Source organism: Prorops nasuta, unplaced genomic scaffold (genome assembly GCF_024137725.1).
Source record: "Prorops nasuta isolate Cenicafe-Biocafe unplaced genomic scaffold, Cenicafe_Pnas_1.2 PNAS00004, whole genome shotgun sequence".
NCBI classification, from domain to species: Eukaryota; Metazoa; Arthropoda; class Insecta; order Hymenoptera; family Bethylidae; genus Prorops; species Prorops nasuta.
This window is the reverse complement of record NW_027116801.1, coordinates 1,943,797-1,969,455: the sequence shown is the minus strand read 5'-3', so window position 1 is coordinate 1,969,455 and position 25,659 is coordinate 1,943,797. Positions and strand designations below refer to the sequence as shown.

Sequence of the window (25,659 nt, the reverse complement as noted above, 5' to 3'; positions counted from 1 at the left end):
AATGAATTTTTACGTCCACGCTCCGGGCAAATTAAAGTAAACACACAGTATACAGGATATTTCATTCGCCCTCGAGTCTAAACGTAAAAATTCGTTTATCCTCGCGACTACAGAACATCGGTTTTTTGCATAAAACTTTTTTGGATCTGAATAGAAAATATTTTCGGAAAGGTCCTATGAAAAAACTCGCTATCTCTTATATTTACAAAAATGAGTGAATTTTTATATCCACGCCCGAGGGCGAATTAAGCGAAACACCCTGTATACACTGTAACAACTGTAGCCACCGTGCCGCCGCTTATCCTCAGGACCCAGCCAAACTCAATGCAGAAACTGAAAAAATAAAGCGTAGAAAGTTTATCGATTCCGAGAATCATATTGGTTTTTAGAAAGAGAGGAAAATGGACTAATCGAGTGACGAAAGACTCGACGTTTAAATAGTGGAAGTTTACCGGCGTCGTTCGAAGGTTAAACGCGAGACAGGGATAATGGGGGTAGCTCATCGAAATAGTAAACAGACTCGAGTAGTAAGCAGCTTGGAGATTTTGATGGCGCGCGAGTTGGGTTCGTCCAGCAGAGGATGAGGATTCAATTTTGAGAATGCAAATATTGGAGAGTATCATTGGTTTCTGGCTAAAGAAATGTGGGGAAGGATGGCCTAATATCTGGAGCAAATCGAGTGACGAAACACTCGTCATCTACATAGTGGAAGTTTGCGTAGTTGCTGGCGTCGTCCGAAGGTTAAACGCGAGACAGGGATAATGGGGGTAGCACATCGCCATTGTAAACAGACTCGAGCAGTAAGCAGCTCCGGGATTTGGTTCGGCATAGGGCCGAGGGCTGTGGTGTGGAGGGGGGATGACAGGGGGGGGGGTATTGGTGGGGATGGTTTGGAAGGAGGAGAAAACGAAGTAGCGGGAAGGACGAGGTGAAGCAGCGAGTTGATTCGGCCGTGGGAGAAAGAGAGATGGAAGTAGAGGGGGGTGAGAGGGGGGGGCAGCCTGGGAAGAGCCAAGTATAGAAGAGGGGGACGGTCGAGGGTGGGAAGTTGCCGAGACATCGATCGGGCCGGCCATTGCTTGCCACACTTCACTGCTAGGAGTCAAGATGCCATCCCACTACGAGGAACTAAACTCCATAAAACTATTCTTCTTCCCCCTCCCCCCTTCCCACTCTTCACGCTCGTCGCTACGCACTCGTCCTAAAACCATATAGTCACGCGTTGTCCCTGCAATAAGCTCGTTTGCACGAGAGCCAAACAAAAATTCGTTTTGCACACGTAATTCTTCAGGAAGTATTATTAATTTTATATACTCGAATAAATGCCTGAAATTTTCCAAGCGTTAACTATTCGTTTATTAATTTTCCAGAAACGCTTAATTGTCAATGGAATTTTCGTATGGTTTGGTAGTTAAAGCGGAACTGGGAGTGGAGTGCAGGGGGGGGGGGGGGGGAGACTCTATAGGAAAGATAGAGCGCGCGCGAATTAGGGTAAAGGAGTCGAGGGTTGCGGAGACGCTAGTGACGTTGAGAATTGTTGGGATAGCGGAGGCTCTCCGAAGGCCGTAAGGTCGTGCGATGATACCCCCCTCCCACTCGAGTATTTACACAGTCCAGGGTAATTCGATGACGAGAGCGCTAAGAGCTTATAAATCGGCGTCAGCGAGAACTTTTCCGAATAGCTGGCAAAGTTAATTAAGTCAATTAAGCTAAGCGACCCGGTTGCTTATAGCTGCACTGGCAAAGATTCTATTTCCATTATCATCACGATTCAACGCAGCTGTTTATGTTTATACAAAACTCCAGCGATTTCCCTCGTAAAACCGGCTAATCTGCAAAAACTCCATTGCTTTGCTCGCTCGCTCCTCGAGAGAGTATCCTTTTGTAATATAGGCACGTGGTGGCTGAATCGAGCTGTTCAAACTATTTCGTAATAACATATTTTCTTCGACGTTTCGTCAGTGTTCCTTTGTCGTCGTCTGGCGATAGAAAAATAAGAAGCTGCTCGCTGTACGCAAAGTTAAACTTGTGGCCACGATTGCGCTGGGAAGTTGTTAGAAGAGGGGGGAGGGGGTCAGTGCTGCCGGCGTGATATACGTAACTGGAAAGTTAACAAAGATATATTCCCCGTGCTTCCTTTAACCGATGCAAGATACAAAGTGGCGTGCCTTTGCGAAGTTAGCATCGTATTTACTGGCTCCCCCCTCCCCCTTCTCCACCTCGAAAACTTTCTTCCTGGCCCAACAAGATCGTGCGTGATAAAACATTTGAAAAGACGATTATACCAATTGTCGTGCTCCGTCGTCGAACAAAGATTCTTAATACCTACCTTCAATTGTATCGCGAAAACTTTTTATCAAACGACGAAAGTTTTATCAGTTAACGGAAGACCTCGAAAAGATCAAGAATAATTTACTTGTTAATTAGTAATTTTACCGAAAGTACTGATATACATCAGACAAGTATACTCGTATCGATACTTTGTGGATTTTTAATTGATAAAACCAAGCCTTTTTTGTTTAACGTTCAAACGCGTGCACGACTATCGCGATAAGAAACGTTGAAAATCCTTTGTACTCCGGATCGATTGGCTGCAATTAACACAATGATGAATGAAGAGAGGATCAAGCTTGACAAGCGATCGCAACAAAGTGTAGAATTCTCGCGGGAAGAAATAATAATTATCGTACTAGTCGAACGGAATATTATTTTCCCGTAGGACGAGAAAGAAAAAAGAGAAGATCGTAGAGGTGAATCTTATAAACAGCTTCTGAAAGCTTGTATATTTTTCATGTTTCGTCCCCCCCCCCGTTCCTTCACTGAATTACGCCACTCCAAAGCTCGCTGAAAGCTCCCTTCCCCCTTCAGCCAACACATCACTCTCCGCAGCTCACTTATTTTACACTCTTCTGCTTTTCATATGTATATACACCATGCATGGAAGAAAAGAAGCTTCGCTCGCGTCGTTCCTCTTAAAGTGTGCAATAAAACGCATCGCACAATTCCACTTAACGTGTACTGCGCTATATACACACGTGCAAAGCGGTAAAAGTTAACGTAGACAAACGATATCATCGGAGGTCACCAGGGAGTAGCTAAATGCCAACGTACGTTTCAATTTTCTTATCATTCGCTAGCGAGATAGCGCTATACATCGCCCCAAGGATCTTGCATTGCGACAATCGGGCAAATAATTCTTGTCTTGGCTTTGCCAAGATGGCCTATAAAACACGAGCCATCAAGATTCGTCGTCCAGTGCGCCGTATAATAATGGTTTGATCCGATGGAGCTTACGCGTGGGAATGCGTGTAATTTATTTCTAAGGAATTGATTGGTGCGAGTAAGAGAGATTACGGGGAAAGCCGAAGTTTGAAGTGTACGATGGAGGAGAGTGAAAAGATAGTAGGGGGAGCGAGTGGAAGCGTAAGAGACAAGAAGGAAGAGGGGGGAGCGAGCAAGAGAGGTTATGTATCGCGCGAGAATAGAGGAAGAAGGGACCGCGGCCAGTTAGGCAGCCGGACGTTTCGAGCATTATAGTATAGGTTCTTGGCTATAGTTACTAACTATGGCGTTTGCACGAAGCCGAGCAACGCATCTCTGCGCAATTACTCGACGACCGGTTCCTCTGGACTCTTCTTCTGCTGCTGCACCATGAAGAGAGGAGAAACGAACGGTACTCGGGATCGGGACATGCCGGCTTCTCGCTCGTTACATGACGCCGCCACCGCGTCGCTGCGCCTGCCGCGCGCGCACGTGTTCCCCCACTCCCTCTCCACTACGCTCCTTCATATCCCACATCCACGTCACTCCAATCACCTACAGAAGAGAAATACTCTCTGTTCTCCCTATCCCCCCTACGACTTCTTCCTTTCTTCTCCTCTTCCTTCAACAAATTTACCCTTCGATGTTCCATTAAACCTCCCACGGCATTCCCCTCCCCTTTATACTCCTTTTACTTAGATTCCCCAACTGGAAAAGAAAGATCGTTTCTCGATCAACGATCTAATCCCGCAACGTTTCTTTAATTCGAGTCTCCCGTTACTCCTTCGAAAAATCTCCCCCCGCACATAGCCGATGAGTTTTTTCCGCTGAAATTATGGCAAGCACAACGCGTGGTTCTTGCGGCTTTGCATTTAAGCGTATAAAATTGCACAGCTGCGGTCTGCAAGAACGAGCTGCACCGGAGAGCGTGCCTGAAATAATACATCGACGAGGAAAAACGCAGAATCATAAATTCGATCGACGAATCGCTCCGCAACAATGTATCCCAGAAATTTTTCATAGCGCATCAAAGCCCCCTCGTCAGGCGACTCGATTAAATTTTTACAGCCGCGGAGTCGCTCAATTTTAACGCGCGGAGCGAGTCGATGTTGATGAAGCGTTCCAGGAACGGACTAGCTCGCTCGATGTCAATATTTGTTTATCCTTTGAAAATCTCACGCGAACTTCGCTTATTTTTGTGGCTATTCGAGTAACTATGTTTCTTTATTATTGTTTTTATGCGAGAAAGAAGTGCTTGCTGTGTAATTCTAGGAAAAGCTTTGCAAAGCGACTACAGTGTCGTAAGTGGTGGGGGGGGGGGGGGGGGGAGAGGGGGAAGTTTGACGTATGGATCTCGGTCGTTCGATTATTAATGCTGTGTCTTCGATGGAGAGTGTGGAAAATGGGAGGGGTGGGGGGTGGAAAAGAGACACGCAGGGACGTACAGTTTTTATTCCCGTGTGTGTGTACACGGGCTGCAACGAGAGGGGGGGCGGAGGGGGGGGCAGGCGTTGGAGAAGCAAAGTTTCGCTTCAGGAGCGGAGAACTTAACTGAGTTAACTTTGCTGCCGAAGCAAAGTTTCCGCCAACTTTAAGTAGTCGCCTCTCCACTGACTCCCCAATCGCCCCTTCCAACGCTCACGGTCGTTCGTCGTTCCTGCGTTGGTCCCTTGCTCGCTCGCTCGCTTGCCTTTCCTTCCTTCGCTTTGCCCGTTGTTGCCCCTGCTCTCTCTCTCTCTCTCTCTCTCTCTCTCTCTCTCTCTGCTTGTGCTTGCTTGCTTGCTGCATACCTACCCGTCTGAGTAGCCTGCGCTGCTCTCCTGCAACGAGAATGCAACCGGAAGGTACCAACAACGACACACATTGGCCTCATCCTCCTTAACATTGATTTCCATTTTTTCCGATACGTTTGACGTTTTTTCGTCGTTCTTTGCCTTTCGACCTCGCTGGTTGACGTCTTGTCGAAGGAACAAGAATTTATAACAGGAAGTTGCCGAAGACACGCGGGTTTCTCGTATTCTTATTTTCCAGTACTTGTGATAATAGTTAGCCTCGTTTAAGGATTCCCCGAAATTCAGTCTCGCTACATATTTTTCCTGTACGTATCTTCATTAATCGAAGCTTCTTTATTTCCAATTCGATAACTTTAACATAATTATCAATAAGTTCATAAAAATTCGACATTGAAAATATATACTCAATATAAGATATATATATAACAATTGGATTATTTATGACGAATTTACAAATAAATGTAAAATCCTTAATATTCGTACTTGTGTGTGTGTGTGTGCAACGGTAATTAAATTTATTCAATTTCCTCTATAAGAACATTTACCAAAGATTCCATAAATTTTCTAAGATAATGAAACCCCTGATTATACCGCGTCTAGAATTTTTTAATACTGAAAACTTCAATTCGCACTGAAAAATGTATCACGTTACATCCCTTATCCCAGCGTCCATTGTTACAGGATTAGCGCACGGAGGTGAGCCGTTCATCGACGGTACTGAAAAGCGAACTCAAAGTGAATTCACACTATATACACAAAGTCTCCACACCGATAGTCGCATACTAATTCGGGGAAAGAGTGCAGAATTTACCGCCTCTCTCTTTCACCCAGCGTCGCGATGTTGACCTTCGGTACAGGTCGAATCAACTTTCAACCTTCAAATACCGTAGTACAAAGAACAACACCCCCCCCCCCCCTTCCTGTTGTGTTCAAATCTTCATAACCGATTTCCCTCTCTCCCGATAATTCCAACGGTCATCGGTCGCTGCTACGTTCATTCGGTTCCTCGAATCGTTGCCTTTCCTTCGCCGCGTCTGTTTACCTGTTGTTGATCCTCCCTGCATACCTAACCGTCTGCTGGATCGGCTGCTGCTGGCGGAACGAGAATGCGGCCGACCGGCCCGGCCGGAAGGTACCAACCACGCACGGATCTTTCCCTTTCCCAACCACACCAATTCCCAATTCTTCTTTACCGCCGATTTCCCTCTCTTTCCGATACCTCCACGCTATCCCCTCGCGCGCGCACCGTAGGTGGGCCGGATTCCCAGAATCCCCCCTCCTACAACGCTCTTCATTTATCTTCTATCGACCGTATCCGAAAACACTCTCCCCGACAATCGCCTCCATTTCATCCGAAAATCACTCCTCCCTTTGTCGTATGTATCTCTCCCTGTACATCCACTCTTCCATACCTCCCCCCCCCCCCCCTCTCTCGCAGCGTGCCGAGATCTCGCTCGAAGAGTGGGCGCAGGTAGCGTCTGCTCGAAGCAGCAGGCTGTCGCGCAGAGACGAGTTCTGTAATAGGATACACGAGACACGCTCGGAGGAAAGAACGCGAGAAATGCAAATACAATGATACTCGACTCGATAGTGTTACGCTTGGCAAGTGGAAAGCGCGCGCGCCGACGGACAATCCGATCATTGACTCGCTCGGGGAAAAAACTGAGAGAAGCCGAAACTAAAGTCAATCGAGAGAAACGTGTTTTATTGCGACTCCCGCTCCCCCCCCTCCGTCGCTTGTGGAAACACCGAGTTGGCGGTAACGCCCCCCCCCCCTCCCCTCTCCTTGTAATGCGATACAACTTTCAAAGAGTCCAGGGGAGGTATTGCGATGCCACGAACGTTGCTTTTACTCAAAGTTCAACAATATAAATGAACTTATGGCATTGCGAACTTGTCCGAAAGAAGTTTCGCCTTCAGTTTTGCTGGCGTCGATATTGCAAACGTTATCGCTAGCGCCGGTGTTTCGAACGTCGTCGTTACTGACACTCTGCGTGTATATATATATATGTTTGTACCACTACCAGCGCGACGAATTATACAACTCTTACCGTTCCACCAATACCACTACCCCCCCCCCCCCCCCTCTTAATCGTAGCAGCCCGCCGCCAAGTCTAATCGACGGTCAATGAAAACTCGCTTTATTCCGTCACGTTCCTCGTCTAATTGGCGCGCGTATAGCCATTTCATTCCTTCAAGATTTGGCCAACGCTCGCATTCCTCGCTCGACTCACAATGGATCGCGGCCCGCACAGCCTGCATACTCGCTGCCTCCTCGATTCTTCCTCAAAGTAAACGCTCGTTCCGCTTTAACCTAGCGTCCAACTTATCCCGAACGAGCGGTCCTCTCGTCCTCCTCCTCCTCCCCTTTCTTCGCTAAACCTCCAGCACTCGCTCTCTTCATTCTGCTTAAGGGAGAAAAAATGTGCGTGTATATATATATATATCAAGTGGCGAAATCCTCGTGATAAACTCGCACAGTCCCATGGCTTTTGTTCCTCTTCCCCACCTTTAAAGAGGAGCTACGAATCTTTCGGGTAGCGAGAGTTTATTACCTCGAGACACGTAATGAATGTAAAAGGTTTTAATTTCTCAACGGAGAGGAGAGTCCGATGTAAAGAGCTTTCCGCGATTGTTACCGCGACCGAGTCGTTTGAATTTCACGTGTCACTAACAAAAACCCAGTCACCTCCGCCGCGCGGCAAGTTTTCAAACAAACTTTACTTTATCGTGGCTCGATTGTAGGAGGGGAGGAGTGTGAGAGACCGAGAGAGAGTACGAACTCCTCCCCCCCCCCCCCCTCCAACAGTTCTCCGCCAAGTAAAGTTGCTCCCAGGTTAGACAATAATTGGATAACTTCGCCCTCGTAGCACCCCATCCCTTCAGAACTCTCCCCCACTCCTCTCTCTCTATCTTCTCCACTCAATCCCCTCCCTTCCGCCTCCCCCCACCCTCCAACGTTCCCTTTCTACTTCCCTCGCCTACACACTTCTTCACATCCTCCTCCTCCTTCCACCCTGCCGCCGCGACTCTAACTCGAAAAACTCTGTTGCACGCCGAGATTAAGCTAAAGGGTTGAATTTAACCGCTTAAGCCGAAGAGCTCGCTTTAAAAAGTCTGCAGGAAATTTCAAAGTTGGTCAGAAATGTCGACAAAGGAGTGTATAGACGCCCGTTAAAAGTAACATCGATAAAGTTTCTTCCGAATTTAAAATTACTCGTCCTTCCGTACGCTCGTTTATTCACCCCCCCCCCCCCTCCCTCCCTTCCTACTCCTCCTCCAGCAAGCAACTTCCATCCTACTCCTTAGCTAACAATTATCTCGGCTGCTTACTTCCCGCTCACTCGTAACAATAGATTGAACGTAACGCGCCGCGAAGAATCGAATTCCATGACTCAGATGCCCGCATTCCAGGAAAAAGACGTTATATAATTCTTGGCAGTGCTTAATAGCGTCATCCAAAGTTTTTTGAATTGTGCCAATTGTGCGAGCTTCGTTGGGATAGATAAACGCAGCGAAAACGTTGGCATTGAGCAACTCTCGAACAAAGGTCATTGCTATTGGAACAATGTATTCAGAGTTGGTTGAGTAGAAGAAAGGAGAGAGAGAGGGAGAGGGAGGGGGGGGGGGAGCTTTAAGAGAAATAGAAATGCGTTTCTTGATTTGTATGAATCGTATTTTATATACGTAGCATTTCGTAGTTGAAAGATTGCGGCAGGAGCACGCACGCACACGTATGCGTGTATGACGTATGATATACGCTGCCAGCTGTCGAACAAGAGCTTAATCTCGCCTCCTCGCCACTCCTTGCTTTTGATGATATGAGCTTGCGTTTTCGCTGAGTTGGCACAACATGTGCCCAAGTCAAAGTGCTTGGTTTGCACTCTGCGTTAGTATCGCATCCTCGTTTCGCTGAGGCCAGCAACGATCTCATTTTGTAACCTCTCCTCCGTAAGCTACATTTCTGATTACGTGTGTGTGTATATATACACGCGGCATATCGATCGAAGAATCAAATTCGTATATCCGCCTACCTTTCAATCCATCACTTTAGCCATTTCGTCCATTCGTCGCTCCATCTGTCCCATAAGCCCGACGAAGAAACATTATTAATGCCAGCCGCCTGCATCGTACTTTTCACCGCATTAATTTGCCCTTCCCGACGCGACGTGCAGCCAGAGATACCAGTTACACAGCAATAAAATCTATAAACGTTACCAATAGCTACGATAACTCCCATACTGATGTCCAGGCTGAATATTAATTTCAACTTACGCGCCCGTACTATGTACATACGAATCTTGCTAAACCTGTTTTCTCTCTCTTTTAAGTACTTTCAGGATACGTTTTCTAACATTATATTAATAACGCACAATAAGTTGTTTATTGATAGCAGAAGTCACGATGCCACTTGCGATCTTCTTTATACAGAAGTATTTAAATGGCTTTTGGTATATAGCTTTAAACGTAACGGTGAGCTTGCGCGCGAGCACGCGTATCTGTGTGTGTGTGTGTGTGTGTTTATGTATATTTAAATGGAAGTCACGTGCTGCTTTTTTATTTTGCTATAAACGCATTTATGCACTGGTTGATAGATAACTGTCGCAAATAGCCGAAGCTAAGTAATTGTTGAATGAGATTTCATTAAAAGAGACCTTTAATTGGTCGAATAAAAGTACATGCACAAGTATAAGCATCCATTGAATATAAATCTTGCGTATTACCATAATTCTTGATGTAATACTGTATATTTATTTGAGAATTGAAATCGTTACGCATGAATGCATATGTCTATAAAGTTGGCTTCAGTTTTACATGTGGGAGTGCGCAGCTTGCTACTCTCTCTCTCTCTTTCTCACTCTCTGTCTACTTTTCTTATAGAACTTTACTAGCTCAGCGTTTTTCCCTTCCGCCATATAAAACCGCCGGCTACTAAATCGACCCCGCTCTATGCTTTTCTCCGCTTTAGTTTGACCTAAACCATGTATAATGTATATCAATTTGTACATTATTATACAGTTGTTTATAATAACGCAGCAAAGTCACGGGGGAGAAATACTTTATTATGTTATTGATGTGCACGATCAAAGTGCCGAGTGTGGATAAACATTACGATTGGTTGACAATTGCTGCCGAAAATGGAATGAAAATGTCGACCCACTAACCAACGCCAGATTCTCTATTAACACTCCCGAAAACATTAGCCCCAGCCAGTGACTCTGATCTGGATGTATCTGGCTGCCTGGTGTCGTTCTCTGCGAATACTTTTCTCAGTGTTTTAATAGCTTCCTTCATATCTTCCGGACTTTTCCTTCCGCAAAAACTTATCGCGCTATTTTTATACGACTTTACAAATCTCTAGAAACTCGCTTTCCAAGCGTTGAATACTCACAGTGCGCAGGTTAAGCCGGCGCGTTTCAAGGTAACCTAAAAAGTTGGTTTAATGCACGCCGTAACAGTTTTCGCACTGTCTATTCGAAAAATTGCCTTCCGCTTTCTTCAACCTATTCAATTCTCTTTTAGGATGAAGTTTAATGGCTTTTCAAACAATTAGAACTCTGCATAGAATTCGTTATTATTCGTTTTTCTTGTTATGAATGTGACCATAGAGAAAGATGGATGTGTGTTTATTAAATGTGGCTTGGTATTCCTGTAACATATACTAGATTAAAATTAACCGTAAATTGCTACGAATTTTAGTAAGAATCATACAGATAGTCATTTGCCTATTTTGTTCTTCTTTTACTATAAATTGTTTTGTTTAATTGATTGTAGTTTTGATTAAGCAATTGTGATAAATTCTATAAATAAGTTTTTTTTTCTTTTCTTTTTTTTGTGTTCTCACTTCATGTACTCATAGTAATGCTTTAATTTATTTTTACAGAAGTCGGTGTTCAAGAAGCCGTGATGTATTGGAGGCTCGGCGGTCCTTACCTACAAACCGACCAGAAGTCAGTGTTGAATAAGCAATTTGTGTGACGGTAGACTCCAGTGTAAAAGTACTGTTTAATACAGAAAAACTGTTTTTTAAAATACTGATATTAAGAACTCCTTGGGAGATAAGAGGACTTTCTAGTGTAATTAGAAGCACAAGTGAAATTACAAACATTGGGGGGGCTGTCTGACCGATGGACAAACGGAAGATGTTGACCAAACGTCCTCGAATGGAGAACCTGAGGGGTCCTATTGCTAATGGGCCCCTTCAGACACGACCATTAGTGGCTTTGCTTGATGGCAGAGACTGTTCTATAGAAATGCCCATTCTTAAAGATGTTGCCACCGTAGCCTTTTGCGATGCACAGTCCACGTCTGAAATACATGAAAAGGTAAGCTACTTTTGGGTTCTTTTGAAATTTTCCCCTTTTCGACACTAGTCAAAAACTATAAGAATTAAAATGCTTTCTTTTTCTCAGGTACTAAACGAAGCAGTTGGTGCGCTTATGTGGCACACCATTATACTGACGAAAGAAGACTTGGAGAAATTTAAAACATTACGGATCATCGTACGAATCGGATCTGGAGTAGATAATATTGATGTCAAAGCAGCAGGAGAGCTTGGCATCGCAGTGTGCAATGTGCCTGGCTATGGAGTCGAAGAAGTAGCAGACACCACTCTCTGCCTCATTTTAAATTTATATCGACGTACATATTGGTTGGCAAATATGGTACGCGAAGGCAAAAAATTCACAGGTCCAGAGCAGGTAATATTGATCGAAAGGATAATGCACAGTTTGGAAAAGCTTGCTTAATTTTCTATTATAATGTTAATTGCATAATGTAAAACGTTTGACAGGTGAGAGAAGCTGCAACTGGATGTGCTAGGATACGTGGTGATACCCTGGGTATTGTTGGCTTAGGCAGGATTGGTTCAGCAGTAGCACTACGTGCCAAAGCTTTTGGCTTCACCGTCATGTTTTATGATCCTTATCTACCTGATGGCATCGAAAAATCACTCGGTCTCACCAGGGTTTACACATTACAGGTATTTTAATAAGATTCTCTGGTTTTAACCGTTAAAAGCATTATCTAATGAAAAAATATTCCAATTTTTGTCAATTTATTCATTCAGGACCTACTGTTCCAATCAGATTGTGTCTCACTACACTGTACGTTGAACGAACACAATCATCATTTAATTAACGACTTCACTATTAAACAGGTAAACAGCCTTTGCTAGGTAGCATAAAAACTTCCTACCATGTTCTTCTATTCTGTGATCTAAATAAAGATGTTTCTTTCAGATGAGACCCGGAGCATTTTTAGTGAATACAGCCCGAGGTGGTTTAGTGGACGACGATGCACTAGCAGCGGCGCTGAAACAGGGTAGAATTCGTGCAGCGGCATTAGATGTCCACGAAAATGAACCGTACAACGTCTTTCAGGGTCAGTCTACGCAATGTGAGTCATGTCTGACCATACCTAACCCTCCACGTCTTGCTAACAATCCTTTCATCGTCCCCTCTGCTCTTCATCCACCGAATGACTCCAAGTTTTCCACTTTACGATGATAATAATTGTCGCGTGTCTTGAAAAATCAAAGAATAACTGTGAGAAAAATAAGTGATATCATTAGAAGATCCTCGTATCTCGTTTGGCAATTTTCGGTACATGAATGTACGACCGTTCCTTGATTGAATTATACTTGAAGCAACACGTGCGAAGGATGGCTTGTTTAGATTGAGAAATTGATGAAAGGATAAAAGGAGCGATTTACTAAATGAGATATTTTTTGTATGTTGCGTACACGAGCAGGTCCATTGAAAGATGCGCCGAATCTATTGTGCACACCACACGCAGCGTTCTACAGCGACGCAAGCTGCACCGAGCTACGCGAGATGGCCGCCAGTGAGATACGAAGAGCCATCGTTGGTCGCATACCCGAATGCTTGAGAAACTGTGTGAATAAGGAATATTTCCTTTCCTCAACCGGGTAAGCGTTTTAACGTCAAAATAAATTCAGCTCAGCCTTAAAGAGTGTAGGGTATACTGGAATATCGTTGTACTTCTTTTTCTTGCACCGGGAAAAAGGTATCGTAATTTTTACAGAAACAGATTTTCAAGCAGATGTTAACTCGTATTACATGGAAAGAGAATCGAGTGTAAAAGTTACGTGGTTAGAAGCATTCTCGAACCTTTGGATTTCCTAAGATCGATTGGGCACTTTGTAAAAGGCATTTATCGAAGTGGCCAATTTCTTTTCGCTTTCTCCAGCAGCTACCCTGAGGGGATCAACGGCGGATACTACGCTGGCGCGCTGCCCATTCAACAGGCGCACTCAACGACTCCTCACGATTCTGCACCCCCACCTCCCGGTGGGCATTCCGTCGTCGGCGGCGGTGGTGGTGGGGGTGGTGGCGGACCGAACTCCTCGGCAGGCGGTGCAGGCGCCGGGGGTCCGACAGGTCCCGCAGGTCCAACGGTAGGCGGTGGCGGGGCTGGAGGCCCTACCTCAGCTCCCCCCCCTGCTGGATTAGCCGGTCTACCACACAGCATAGTGAGCGAGCCTGACCCCCGGCCAAGCCCACCTGCTCCGAGTCCCCGTTAACCTTCAACCCCCGCCCCGGACGTCCAATCCAGCACCACCAACCCTCTGATCTAATTTCCTTTAGCCATTCACACAACAACCACAACAACAACAACAAAAACAAACCACAGTAACAACTATTACTTCTACTTACTACTACTCCTACTATTCCTACTCCTACTACTACTACCTACTACTACTACTACTATTACTACTACTACTACTACTACTACTCTGCTACCACCTACTTACTACTCTTTCAACACACACACACACGCACACAAACGTCAAATCAAATACACAACTACGAAAACACTATACAAAGCCAAACCACCACCACACTTGACCTCTGACGACAAACGACCTCGGCTGATTACGACTAACGTGTGTCGTGCACTACGTGCCCCAAAAATCTGTCCGCTGCTTCCGAGAGAAACTCGAGGGAATCCATCCTTGCGAGAGAAAAACAGAGTAAGAGAGAAACAGGAAAGGAAGGAATAGAATATAAGAGTGGAGGAGAGGGAGAGAGTGTGAGAGGGAGAGAGAGGGAGAGAGAGAGAGAGATGTTGCGTGAGAGAATGAATACATGAGAGGGAGAGAGAGAGAGAAACATGTGTGTACGAAATATAAGTAGCATGCGTGCTTGTTTATGACTGCAATCATGAGTCTGTTGTACGTTTTGTTTGCATTTGCGTTCGTCAACATCTACTACTATTACTACTACCACTATTACTACTGATACTACTATTGCTACTACTACATCTTCTACTTCTTCTTGGCTAATGCGGTATTTTTCTTCTATCTTCTTAAATAAGACCTCTTAACGAAACCAAATACAGTTGGACATCAATAAATTACGATCTAGGTTTGAGACTCGACGATAGCGTTTTGCTCGTTTCCGCGTGCGCCCTTGTTTCATGGAGAGATCAGTTGCAAGATACTAGAGCACAAGCATACCTTTTAAAACGTTGCACTCAATTTCCGTTTCTTATTTTCTTTTTCTTTTTTTGTCCCACCACCCCACCTCACCCTCACCACACCCCCACCCCCACCCTCCCCTTACATCAAACTTCGTTTCGCAAACTTGTGTAATGCCTCGTGTCTCCCTTTCGGTTCTTATGCATATCATTTGCAATATCATCGCGATTTCCATTCTAGGCTAGTCATTAATAAAGTACAAAATACATAGTCTCTTTACACACACGACCCGGAAACATTATATATTTGATTAAACGCACCATGTGATTTAGATTAGGTATTTAAAAATTGAACGAAAGGAAAGAAAGAGGGAACAGAGTTTTGTCGAAGTTTATTATTGTACGAATATTCGATTCTCGCTCGTCCGGTAGATTTGACTTGGTCGCGAAATACAAATAGCCGCTAAGCGGTGTCAACAACATCATGTAATGTGATCTGTGCAAAATACTATTAAATTAATGTTACCAAATTACCCATCAGTTATTTGATATCTCTTTGATTTCACCCATTTAAAAATCTGCCTCCTTCATTGTCGTCAACAACGTTTTGGGATTTCCCCTTTCTTTTTCGTTTTAAACTTCATATATATATATATATATATATATATAGATTCATCGAAAGAATTCTCAAGTGCGTTTATTGCATTATTTCTGGACACGTCGTATATTATTTTGTCATGCTGTATTTGGGTTCGAAGACGAACTTTTCGTTCTCTTTGTTTAATAGTAATTCGATGAATTCACAATTTGATATAGTCACTTGTAATTTAAATTACTTTGATGTACAGTCTTTGAAGTTAAAAATTGTAACGTCGGAAAAAAATAATTTCCAATTTCCAATTGCCCGAGTAAAATATGCGCTTTTCTTTTTTTATACACACACGTATATATACATATATATATTTTATTTTATTTTATATAAAAAAAAAATGCTGCGTGAATGGAAGTGAAGATCAGGGTGCAAATAATTTTCCAGTCTTAAAGAAACAACAAAAAAATGCAAAAAAAAAAATACAAAAAGAGAAAGAAAAATGGTTAGTAACGGTAAGAACGATCGAAAATATCGGGGCATTCGCAAACGCAAAAGTGTATGCATTTTGTTTTTCTTTTTTATATATAGATATATAGCATTAAGATAATTTGCGATATTGTATGATTATCGCATTGAGAATTAGTTGATTGACTTCGTTTGTTAAGTATTTACAAATGTACGTGGTACTCCATTTTATAATCTTCTATTTTTCCGGATAAGTGTACAAAATTGATAATACATTTCTGGATATATATATATATATATATATTGAGCAAACTGCATTGTTAGGGGAAAACAAAATTGGGAAGGATGAGATATAGGGAAGGTTGTGTGTGAAATGGATAATGCTTTTCACGGATAATAGTAATTTTTTAGTTGTAAAAAGCGTTTGTGAACTCCTTGATATTTGAAGCTTAAAATCTGATGCAGCGTCTTCTCAATGCAATGATATAAAACAACTTGGATGAACGCGAAATTTCATACATTAGATTATATTCTTGTGTTTCTAACGGGAGAAAAGTAAGAGAAAAAAAGGCAACTACTATGAAACTATTGTCTTTTATCAGTGAACGATATACGACTATTGAATAACAGTCTTTAAAGCGAGCGACAGCGGCAAGCGAGATTGTGAGTGTAAGTGCGAGAGAAAGAGTAGAAGAGCGAAAGATAGAGCGAACAGAAACAAGTTTTAATAATTGATAATTATAATATGATTAATTATTGTATTAAGTAAACTAATGCGATGTTACGAATACTTGAATATATTATCAAAAGAAGAGGCATGAAAAACGTGAATGGACAATTTTTGGAGAAAAATTATGGAAAGCGACGATGATTATGATGATGATGATGATGATTATTATGAGGATGATGATAATAATAAGTGAATAAAAAATATGGAAAGATCTATTTTAGAGACACACATATCTACTCGGTTTTTTATGCAATTTTACTTTTGAGAGTGGTCTTCAAAATTGATCGGGCGAAACGGCTATCGTCTCGCATAAATATAGGTCACAGTGATGGCATTATTAGTCGTTGATTCAATGATTCCAAAATTCTTAAGGGCGGTCGTTTAATAAGCGTTGAATTTAACAATTTGTGTCAGGTGTTGCGTTAAACACGAATTGTGACAAGTGATATAGACAATTAGTTTTATATCTTCTGTGGCAGGTTCGCCAGATATATATTTTCTTCGATATTTAATGAAAAATCATTTGACAAAATAGACTGAATTGTTTGGTATTCTTCGTAACCTTTCAATGAGATAAATGGAACGGATGGAGAAAGGAAAAGAGGTAGTAGAAACCTCGCGTGGAAGCTTTCAAAGTTGTTCGAGAATTTTCGTGCGAATGAAAATCATTCCAATTAATGTAAAGAGAGAGAGAGAGAGAGAGAGAGAGAGAGAGAGAGAGAGAGAGAGAGAGAGAGAGAAACAAGAAAAAGATCCGATATATTACCAAGCAGATTTTTTCATTATACAATGTGCAAAGCGATTTAGGCTTGAGAATTATAGAAACGGGGAGGGAGGGGGGGGGGGGAGAGATTAATAAACACATACAAAGCATCACAGGCATATACATTTAACGTGACGGAAGAAAGTTTAGAGGGGAAATGTGCGAGAGGGAGAGCAAGATAGAGAAAGAGAGAGAGAACGAATGTGTGTGAATGGACAAAAGTTAATTCGTGTGAGAGAGTATATATATACATTTTTAAAAAATAGAAATACACTACGTGCATAAATACACGCTATACGTCCGCCATGCGACAAAGTGGTCCCGAAGCTGCGAGCTTGCTTAGATGATTTAGCAGATCGAGGCGATAGAGAATGTGAGAAAGGTTAAAGAAAAAAGAAAACCAGGACCAGCTCGTCACTGAGCAGCCGTATTGGTACATTGAATAGGAAAACAATATATATATACTTTTTTTCAAGAATATTATTACTTATAAATACATCATTAAATATATATAAATATATATGTATTATATCTATATATATATAATGAGGGAGAAAGAGAGAGCGAGAGAGAGAGAGAGAGAGAGAGATAGGGAAAAAGTGAGGGTGAGTGTGTGTGTTGTGAGCGTGTGTGTGCGAGTAAAAGCGCGAGAGAGCACGAGCGAGCGATAGAGAGGAGATTTTTGAAGTAAACGTGAAAAAAACGCTACTTTACGAAGGAAAAAGAGTTGTCCTTATATAGTTTTAATTGTGAAAAAGAGGCAAATCAATGTGAGAAAACCGCGATTCGTGAACCAACATCTACCTAGTACATTTTAGCCAACTTGGTAGGCTTCCTTCCACCCCAAATCCTTCGTTGAAACGCGTGAATATTTTCATGCCATATGGGATATAACAAATGAAAACACTCTTCTTCGTTCATTCGTTTTTTAATCAGTTATCTTTCATATACGAATATTATGAATATACATATATATATTTATACCTTTGTATCGGTAGATACATATATGTATATGCATCGGCTCATCTCTTTGACGAAAAATAACGCCAGCAAAATCTTTGTTTTACAATTGCAAAAAGTCAACTGACAAAGTAAAGCCACGTAAAGAAAAATCGATGGTGGTGAAAACAGCAACATTAATATTATAATTAATAATAATTATAATAAATACAATATTTGTACAATAATCAACGGTGCTATGGTGGATACTGTAGGTCTGTATCTGCAATGATCCTATTTACCCATCCCAACTTGCCCCGAACGCGCGCGTGCACACTCACCCACACACATACACACACACACACGACGCACGCACGCACGCACGTACGCACACACAAAACAACATTTTCTTAGTTTGAATAATTAACGCTTGCAAATTCTACCGCTTTATCGTAGTACATGCTGTACACAAGTGTGAGGAAACCAATTTCATCGACTTTCCGTTTCTTTTGTGTCTCGTTCCTTTGTAATCTCAAAAACCTTCACGTGTAAATGGTAGATTTAGGTACAATTAAAAACAATTTTGTTCTTTCCTCGAAAACGTTCCAATTGCTAGGAGAGAGAATGGTGTATAATATGCGTATTGAGCGTCTTTGATCATTTTCAAGATCCTTTTCTTTCATCTACACTTTTTATTATTATTAATTATTAATTTTAGCAATTATTATTATTATTATTATTATAATTATAATTATTGTGTTAGCGTGATAGAATGCAAAGCGCTCGGAGAAGTACTTTTCGATAAGAAGAACGATCTAGTATCGAACGCAAGTCCGCGATTGTGTAGTGTTCTCTATTGTTTTTGCGGTGTGTTAGTGCCAAGTCGAATCACAGGTATTCGACAGCACCGTGGCAGCGTACGGTCATTCTCAATCATCGCCACAGGATTGTGTCACGTTAAAGAACCGCCATGGACCCTCATATGTCTGTTGAGATTACCACTTTGACTAAACCTCAGTAGACACAGTTTGCATTGATACGGCTTTTCTCCCGAGTGAATTCTCAGATGCTTTGTAAGCGTTGAACTGTCGGAGAATGCTTTCTTGCAGAATCGACACCTGAAAAAAAATCGTACGTTTTACTTTTGTATAAAACAAAAAATATATATATATATATTAATATACTTGTAAGCCTATGAACAAAGAAAGAAAAAAATCTTGTAATAAGCCAAAATTTTGTATTAAGAAGTTCGATCAAATTGAAACTATCAAGGGTCATCTATTATTATTACCTATATGGACGTTCACCCGAATGCGTTCTCATGTGAGTCGTCACTGAACTGCTCTGTGAAAATCTCCTATCGCACACGGGACAGCGAAATGGCTTTTCACCGGAATGGGTCCTGGCATGGGCCGTTAAATTCGCCGCTTGACTAAATGCTTTCGAGCACGCGTGACACCTGCAAAAAACAACGTCTTATATATTTTCACAAATAAAGCATGGTAAGTAAAGCGTAAGTATAAAACTTTCTCATTAATTGCACAATTAAATTCTCCGTCTCCGCAGACTCGCGTCTGCGATCAAAACCGTTGTGTGAATAGCCTCTAGTTTTTCTCTCTTTCCGTTCTTGTTCGAAAGATCAATGAGATTCCCTTGGTCAGTGATCGGTGATCATCCGACGACAATTTACCCGAGCGCTTTTACCGACTGCGCTCGGAGTCGCCAGAGTTTAGTTTGGCGCTCGAACGTTAGATGTCGCCAGTCTTCAATGTTGTAGCGGACTAAGGCGTCACTCGAATAAGTTTTGAATTGCCAACGGATACTACCGCTGCCTGTGCACTTTTCTTAAAAATTGTTGTGCTGTTGTTATCATTTCGCGTACATTTTTTCGAAAGAATGCAAGAATAGGGAATACAGTTTCGTTATCAGTTGAAGATAGAGTACCGTAGGTAATTTTTGCTCTAGTTATTTGCGAATATTTCTAACCTGAAAGGTTTCTCGCCGGAGTGGGTTCTGAGGTGAGTCTTGAGGGTGCTGGGTCTGGCGTAGGATTTGCCACAGATCCTGCAGAGGTTAGGTCGGCCATTGTCATCAGGGGTTGCAGTGGGTCCAGTAGCTCCTATACAGAGCGCGTGCTCGGTGCTGGGTTGAAGGCGTGGGTGACCGTGCGAGTGTGAGTGTGAGTGAGTATGGCCACCGGTGCTCAGGAGGCTATTGGTCGGTGCTTGATTTACCCTCGTCTGCGCTTCCACGGGGTTGTATTGAGGGGCGGGACTCAGCAAGGGTTCCACGCCCCAAGCCGACGAGTAGCTCTGCTCGTACCTACGCAATCACACATATTACCAAGTGCCACAACGCTGAATCTTAACCTCAGATTTCTCAAAAATGGCGGCTATCAAACCCAACTTGCATCAATTATTCCCCCTGATTCCCGACGATTCGCAATGTGCGAGTTGTTTACTTTTAAAATCTCCTTTGAAAGCTGACAGAACCGGAGGGTGACGTCAGAGGATCTTTGTGTCCTCCGAATGAAAAAGAGTTCTCTGCTAAGCGATGTAAACTTGCTAAGATTGTTTTTCATTTTCCATGCGTTTTATCATAAGTTTATATATATATATATAACACACTTATCAAATGCAAGGCGTCTTTGAACATACGATGATGGGTTTAAGAAGAACAAGTTCTCGTAAAAACAGTAAAAAGAAACTTTCCTTACCCTGTGTGCATGTTCATGTTCATCGTCATGTTCATAGACACGTTCACGGACATGGCTGGAGCGGTGGAGTAATGAGTCGGTGGAACTGCCGGACCTAAATTTTGCGCGTATTCTTGAGAGTAATGCGGAGGTCCTCCCGTTGAGTAATAACCACCCGTTGGACTTCCGGGATGAACCACCGCATGTTTCAAGGATAGCAAAACGTCGGCAACCCCTTCTCCATTCCCGTTCGTAGGCCTCGGTACGCAATCTCCTCTGGTACACCCCCAACTGCAAGAAAGCTTACAAATTTAAAGGGTACTTCGAAGACGGTGAAATTTAAGCGATAAGAATGTTGGATAAATTAAGCGAGATATCTTCCTCGAGATTGCGTGTTCATACCTTTCGTTGTAATATTCGTCTGCCAAGCTAAGATCAAATGTTTCTCACTATTATCTTGACTTTATCAATCATTTCCAAAAAAAGTGGTTCAACCCTTAGAGCACTAAGGTCGATTGGATCATTTTTAAGCCGAAAATTGCGTTCGGACCGTTTCGGTAGAAACGTATGCGGTGTACAACTAATGTTTCCGAGTGCTCTTTCGAGTCTCGTAGATTCAACATTCCATTCTACACCTTGCATCGTTTTCCATACGAATCGGTTAAAACGCATCTCCCTCTAATTTACCAATTTTATCAAAAAACAGAAAGAATCCAAAATTGTATCAATTCGCAATCCTCTCATGCTCCAAGGGTCGAGTTAAGAATTACGTTAGCTCGCAAATATCGCAGTAATTCTATACTGGAGTTTGAAGGATAGCGAATCAGAGTTAAAGAGCGATCGATAGAGTTACCACCAATGAGTTTTATCATTGGCACTGGCTTACTTGTAAGTTCCTGAACAAGGACTGAACAATCCAGGTGGTAACGGGTCCAGGTCGAGAGGTGGTAATGGGAATCCAGCCATGTCGTCGACCCAAAAGCTGGCGCCAAATTCACTCACTACCTGATTTTGCGTCGAGCCTTGAATTTGTTGCGCCTGATCCGGGCCAATGTCCTCGGACGAGCTTTGCAGGTCTTGCAAACGCAGCGTGCCCTGCAATGACCCTATCGTCTCTTCATTCTGGTTGTCCGTTAAGGCGTCCTCGCTCGTCAAGACTCCCAGAGGTCCCGAGCACAATCCTGAAGGTATCGTAGCCTCGATACTTCCCACCGAACCTGTCGTCCACGTCATATTATCTATTATGGTAGCTTCCGATGGTTAAACTTGGCTCATTTACACTAAAACGATCGAGAATCGACTTGGAACCTGCAAGGCTCCATAAACAAAGCACGGCGCGCCATAATTAAGTTTCACCACGCCGTATTTCTTCTTGTGTCTGACCACGCACTGTTCGTTACTACTTCGCTCCTCTCAACGAACTTGAACGACCTCCGTATACTCTCTCTCTCTCTCTCTCGTAACTGTCTTACCCGGTAATTCAAAACAACTTTCTGTATATTTTCGAAGAAATTATTTATTAAATAAAAAAAAAAAACAAATGACCTTCTACATCCTTCTCGAGTTATCCTTGCAATTACCGAGTAAACAAATAAATTTTCGAGCTTTTCGTGTATTCGCGTTGGAAACTTGCGAGTGTTGGTGTCGATTGATAAAAAAGTGATTATTGGAAAATGATCGATGCTCACCTGTGCCGAGGGTGTACGGCGAGTCGGAGGTGTTCACCGAATGGTGATTCTGCAGAAACTCCATCTCTGCAGAATTGGCGACGTCGATCTCTCTTGGAAACACCCCCTTCTCACGCCTCTCACGCAGCACCCCCGATCGAGCTGCCTCCTCTCTATGGAGATGTGGTCCAGCCCCTCCGGTCGCCCTGGCAACCACGTACAGCACCCTCGCTCAGTCTAATCGAAACTTTACCCAACCAAATTCTTTCCCTCCAATTTTCACTCCAAAAATACTCATTATCGTTATTACTACAGATTTTAAATATCATTACCCATTAAAATCACGAGAAATAACAAATTTTTTCAAGATGCCTCCATACGACATTCCCACTTAGTCCAATCGAAACTTTATCGCATTAGATTTTTTCCCTGTTATTTTTCCTCCCAGAGTATTCATTATTATTTTTGTTGAAGATTGCGAATATAATTACCGATCAAAACCTTATAAAAACAATAAATTTTTTCAAGATTTTTAAATACGAAATTTTCACTTAGTCCAATCGAAACTTATCGCATTCGATTTTTCCCCTGCAATTTCCCCTCCCAAAATATTCATTATTATTATTTTGTTAAAATTGCGAATATAATTACCGATCAAAACCTCGTAAAAACAGCAAATTTTTTCAACATTCCCCAACATTCAGTACTACCTCACTCGCCAAGCCTCGTTAAATTATTCTCGATCTACAAAGTCACTCGCGAGTTTTCAGTAGTATAAACATCAAATTTTTTGGAAAAAATCTTATCACAGGTATTTATTCGTAATGAACATTATTGTCTTTTATGTGTTTCAGAATTGGCGAATAAAGAACGAAGTAACGGTTGAGAATGGAGTAGAGGGATGAAATAAAATTTGCAATGTGATTTTGACTGGTCGATTAAGGAGTACGGATAATACTTTTTATGAATGACTGAAAGGAAAGTACACGTGCGTATAGGTCGACCGTATGAAAGTACCTTTATGGCTTGGAAGACCTGTCGGCGGCCTCCTCTAAGGGCTTCTCCAGGAAACCTGCGAGATATTTCCATTCATAGATTTAAAACCATGTGCATCCTCCCACGTGACGCTTTCCACTTAGGCCAGATGTATCAGAACTTCTCCGCGGAGTTTTGCCACTCTCCTCAGTCGAGCTTCATCCTGGATCCAACGAAGATCAGTGCCACCGAACGTTACCTCGACTCAACCACGTCGTCCATCGCACAGGAGCCGATCCACCACTTTAAACAAGGCCAAAAAACAAAAGAAACTCTCAACGACCCCGCAAGAACACTTTATCAATATCCTAAAAACTCGAAACCATTCCCCGTCACTCGTTCAATTCCAAGAAAACCTCCGAGATCTTCATTACGGAAATTCACAGAGGAAACACAGTTCACAAAATCAAAAAGCACCGATCTCTCTGGATGCATAGGTATAAAATCCTCTATTTGAGTCTGACCTTGAAGCTCATCCAAGACACCATTTTCGGTATGTCATTAAGAATACTGATCGACCATATCTCGCAGCACGAGTGGAAATGTTTATATAATCGTGGATAGAGTTTCTAAGGAATAAAATGAGAGAAAGAGACACTTTGACTATTTATTTTCCGGAGAGTCGTCCGGGTTTTGGCGCACTAGGATTGAGATTGTGGAAGAGAGATGTATCGCTGTTGGCGCAAGCTGGCAAACTAAGTGTAAGAAGAGAGGAGAAGAGGAGGTTGGGTATCGTAGGGCAGTGGTGGAGTGGAAAGAGTTGTCGGGGTACTGGCAGCGAGAGGCCCGAAGGTGGACAGGGTTAGTTGGATAGTCCAGACTCTGCGATGGCCTGTCGATGTGTCTCTGTTGGCAGTAAGTAGTGCGTTAGGGATGTAGCACCTAGTACCACCCACTCTTGGCACCCCTTGCTTGCTAACTACGTTCGGCTCGACCCCACTCTCTCTCTCTCTCTCTCTCTCTCTCTTACCGGCCTGTCCGCCTTTTTTCCCTCTCTCGGTCTCTCAACTTTTTTTTTCTCATCTCTTCGTCCCTAACATGTCGTACCCACCGACATGTGTAGCGCGTATCGTTCGTTATTCACTCGCCGGAACCACCTTTGCTCTTCTTACCTTACAACCTATCAACGACCTTCGACATCAGATCCTCGCTTCGCCTCTTTTAATTTTCCTCCAAATTTCCACATTCCCATGAATCCTCCTCGTTTCCTCCACGTTTTCATCGAAAATTTCCTCCCAAGACTCGCGTGGAGTCGCTTCGGAAGATTTGTGGTTGCGAAAGGTAGCTCAGGGTTCGGACCATGAAGAAGAGGCGAGGTACACACGGAGAGACGCGTGTGTTGCGTCGCTCGATGTCTCAGGCGACGACACGGGATACTAATCGTTCATTCGGCGATCGGCGATATATCGGGGGATATTATGTTTTCCCAAGATAGCATTACCAGACCGATCACGGTGGTCCTGCCTCGCAAACGACCCCGAGATCACTCGATCGTAATGCCTTCCCTTTCGTGGATTATTGACCGTTCAACGATGAGCCCGCTCTCGCCGTGCCATTCTACGCCAAAAACTGCTCCTGCACGTACTCCTGCTGCTCTGACTCTTGCGCAGTCGAAAACTCTGCGTGTTCTACTCGTACTTGCGTTTTACATTTTTTTATTTCGTAACCCTCTTCCCGGAAAATAACGCAGGACAGTTTTTAGGTTTTGGTAAAAATAGAGATTGAAAGAAGTGGATGAAACGTTGATGCGAGCGATGAAAAGGGAAATTTTGAAATATTTTGATGAATTTGGGTAGAAATGATCGGGGAAGAGTGGTTCCGGGTGTAAGGATCGTCCGGTATCGAGTATCGAAGATAATCGTCGCTCCGGACACCTGACTGCGTAGTTCCGCTACGGGAAAGGAACAGGAAGTTGACCACACGTTGCTAGCCTTACCACCACTACTGTTACTCTTCTATCGGCAGCCTTTCCGTTCTCGCCGTTAACCCCATTGCTGCCACCATCGCTCTGCCTCCACTCCGACTCGCCTTCAGGGTATAGGTTTACACTTACAGCCGATTGCTCGCTTGGTATTCGCTCTCCGCACTCCTCTCATATCCTCCAAAAAAACCTTTCTCCAAAACCGTTTTATTTATAATTTAAACCCATTTATTTTTCTCCAATTATTGCGTTTTAGTAATCTTGTATTAATACTTTCGCTGCTTGGTCATAATTTCCTTGCAATTTTTGTAATTAATTATTTTGGAAGAAACAATAAATATTTGTGTTTTTTTTTAA

The 25,659-nt window shown here is 42.9% G+C and overlaps 2 protein-coding genes across 10 annotated transcripts in view; one reads left to right on the top strand and one right to left on the bottom strand.

The window, feature by feature from the left end:
• Positions 1-25,659, top strand: part of CtBP (C-terminal binding protein) — a 33,055-nt gene extending 7,396 nt beyond the window's left edge. For 4 of the 9 annotated variants that reach the window (XM_066726015.1, XM_066726012.1, XM_066726013.1 and 1 more), the window contains exons 2-8: positions 10,939-11,380; positions 11,468-11,755; positions 11,848-12,036; positions 12,124-12,213; positions 12,296-12,452; positions 12,807-12,984; positions 13,266-14,637. In XM_066726015.1, the coding sequence (XP_066582112.1) occupies positions 11,183-11,380; positions 11,468-11,755; positions 11,848-12,036; positions 12,124-12,213; positions 12,296-12,452; positions 12,807-12,984; positions 13,266-13,599 (1,434 nt within the window). In that variant the 5' untranslated portion in view covers positions 10,939-11,182 and the 3' untranslated portion in view covers positions 13,600-14,637. The other 5 variants (XM_066726014.1, XM_066726021.1, XM_066726019.1 and 2 more) reach the window with 5 other exon arrangements.
• LOC136772845 (protein glass-like) lies at positions 17,572-23,503 on the bottom strand. The gene is made up of 7 exons (XM_066726022.1): positions 23,364-23,503; positions 22,368-22,552; positions 21,566-21,896; positions 20,701-20,970; positions 19,971-20,306; positions 19,276-19,443; positions 17,572-19,102 (listed from the first exon to the last, which is right to left on the bottom strand). Exons 2-7 carry the CDS (start codon positions 22,429-22,431, stop codon positions 18,937-18,939), a joined length of 1,335 nt encoding a protein of 444 aa, XP_066582119.1. The 5' UTR covers positions 22,432-22,552; positions 23,364-23,503; the 3' UTR covers positions 17,572-18,936.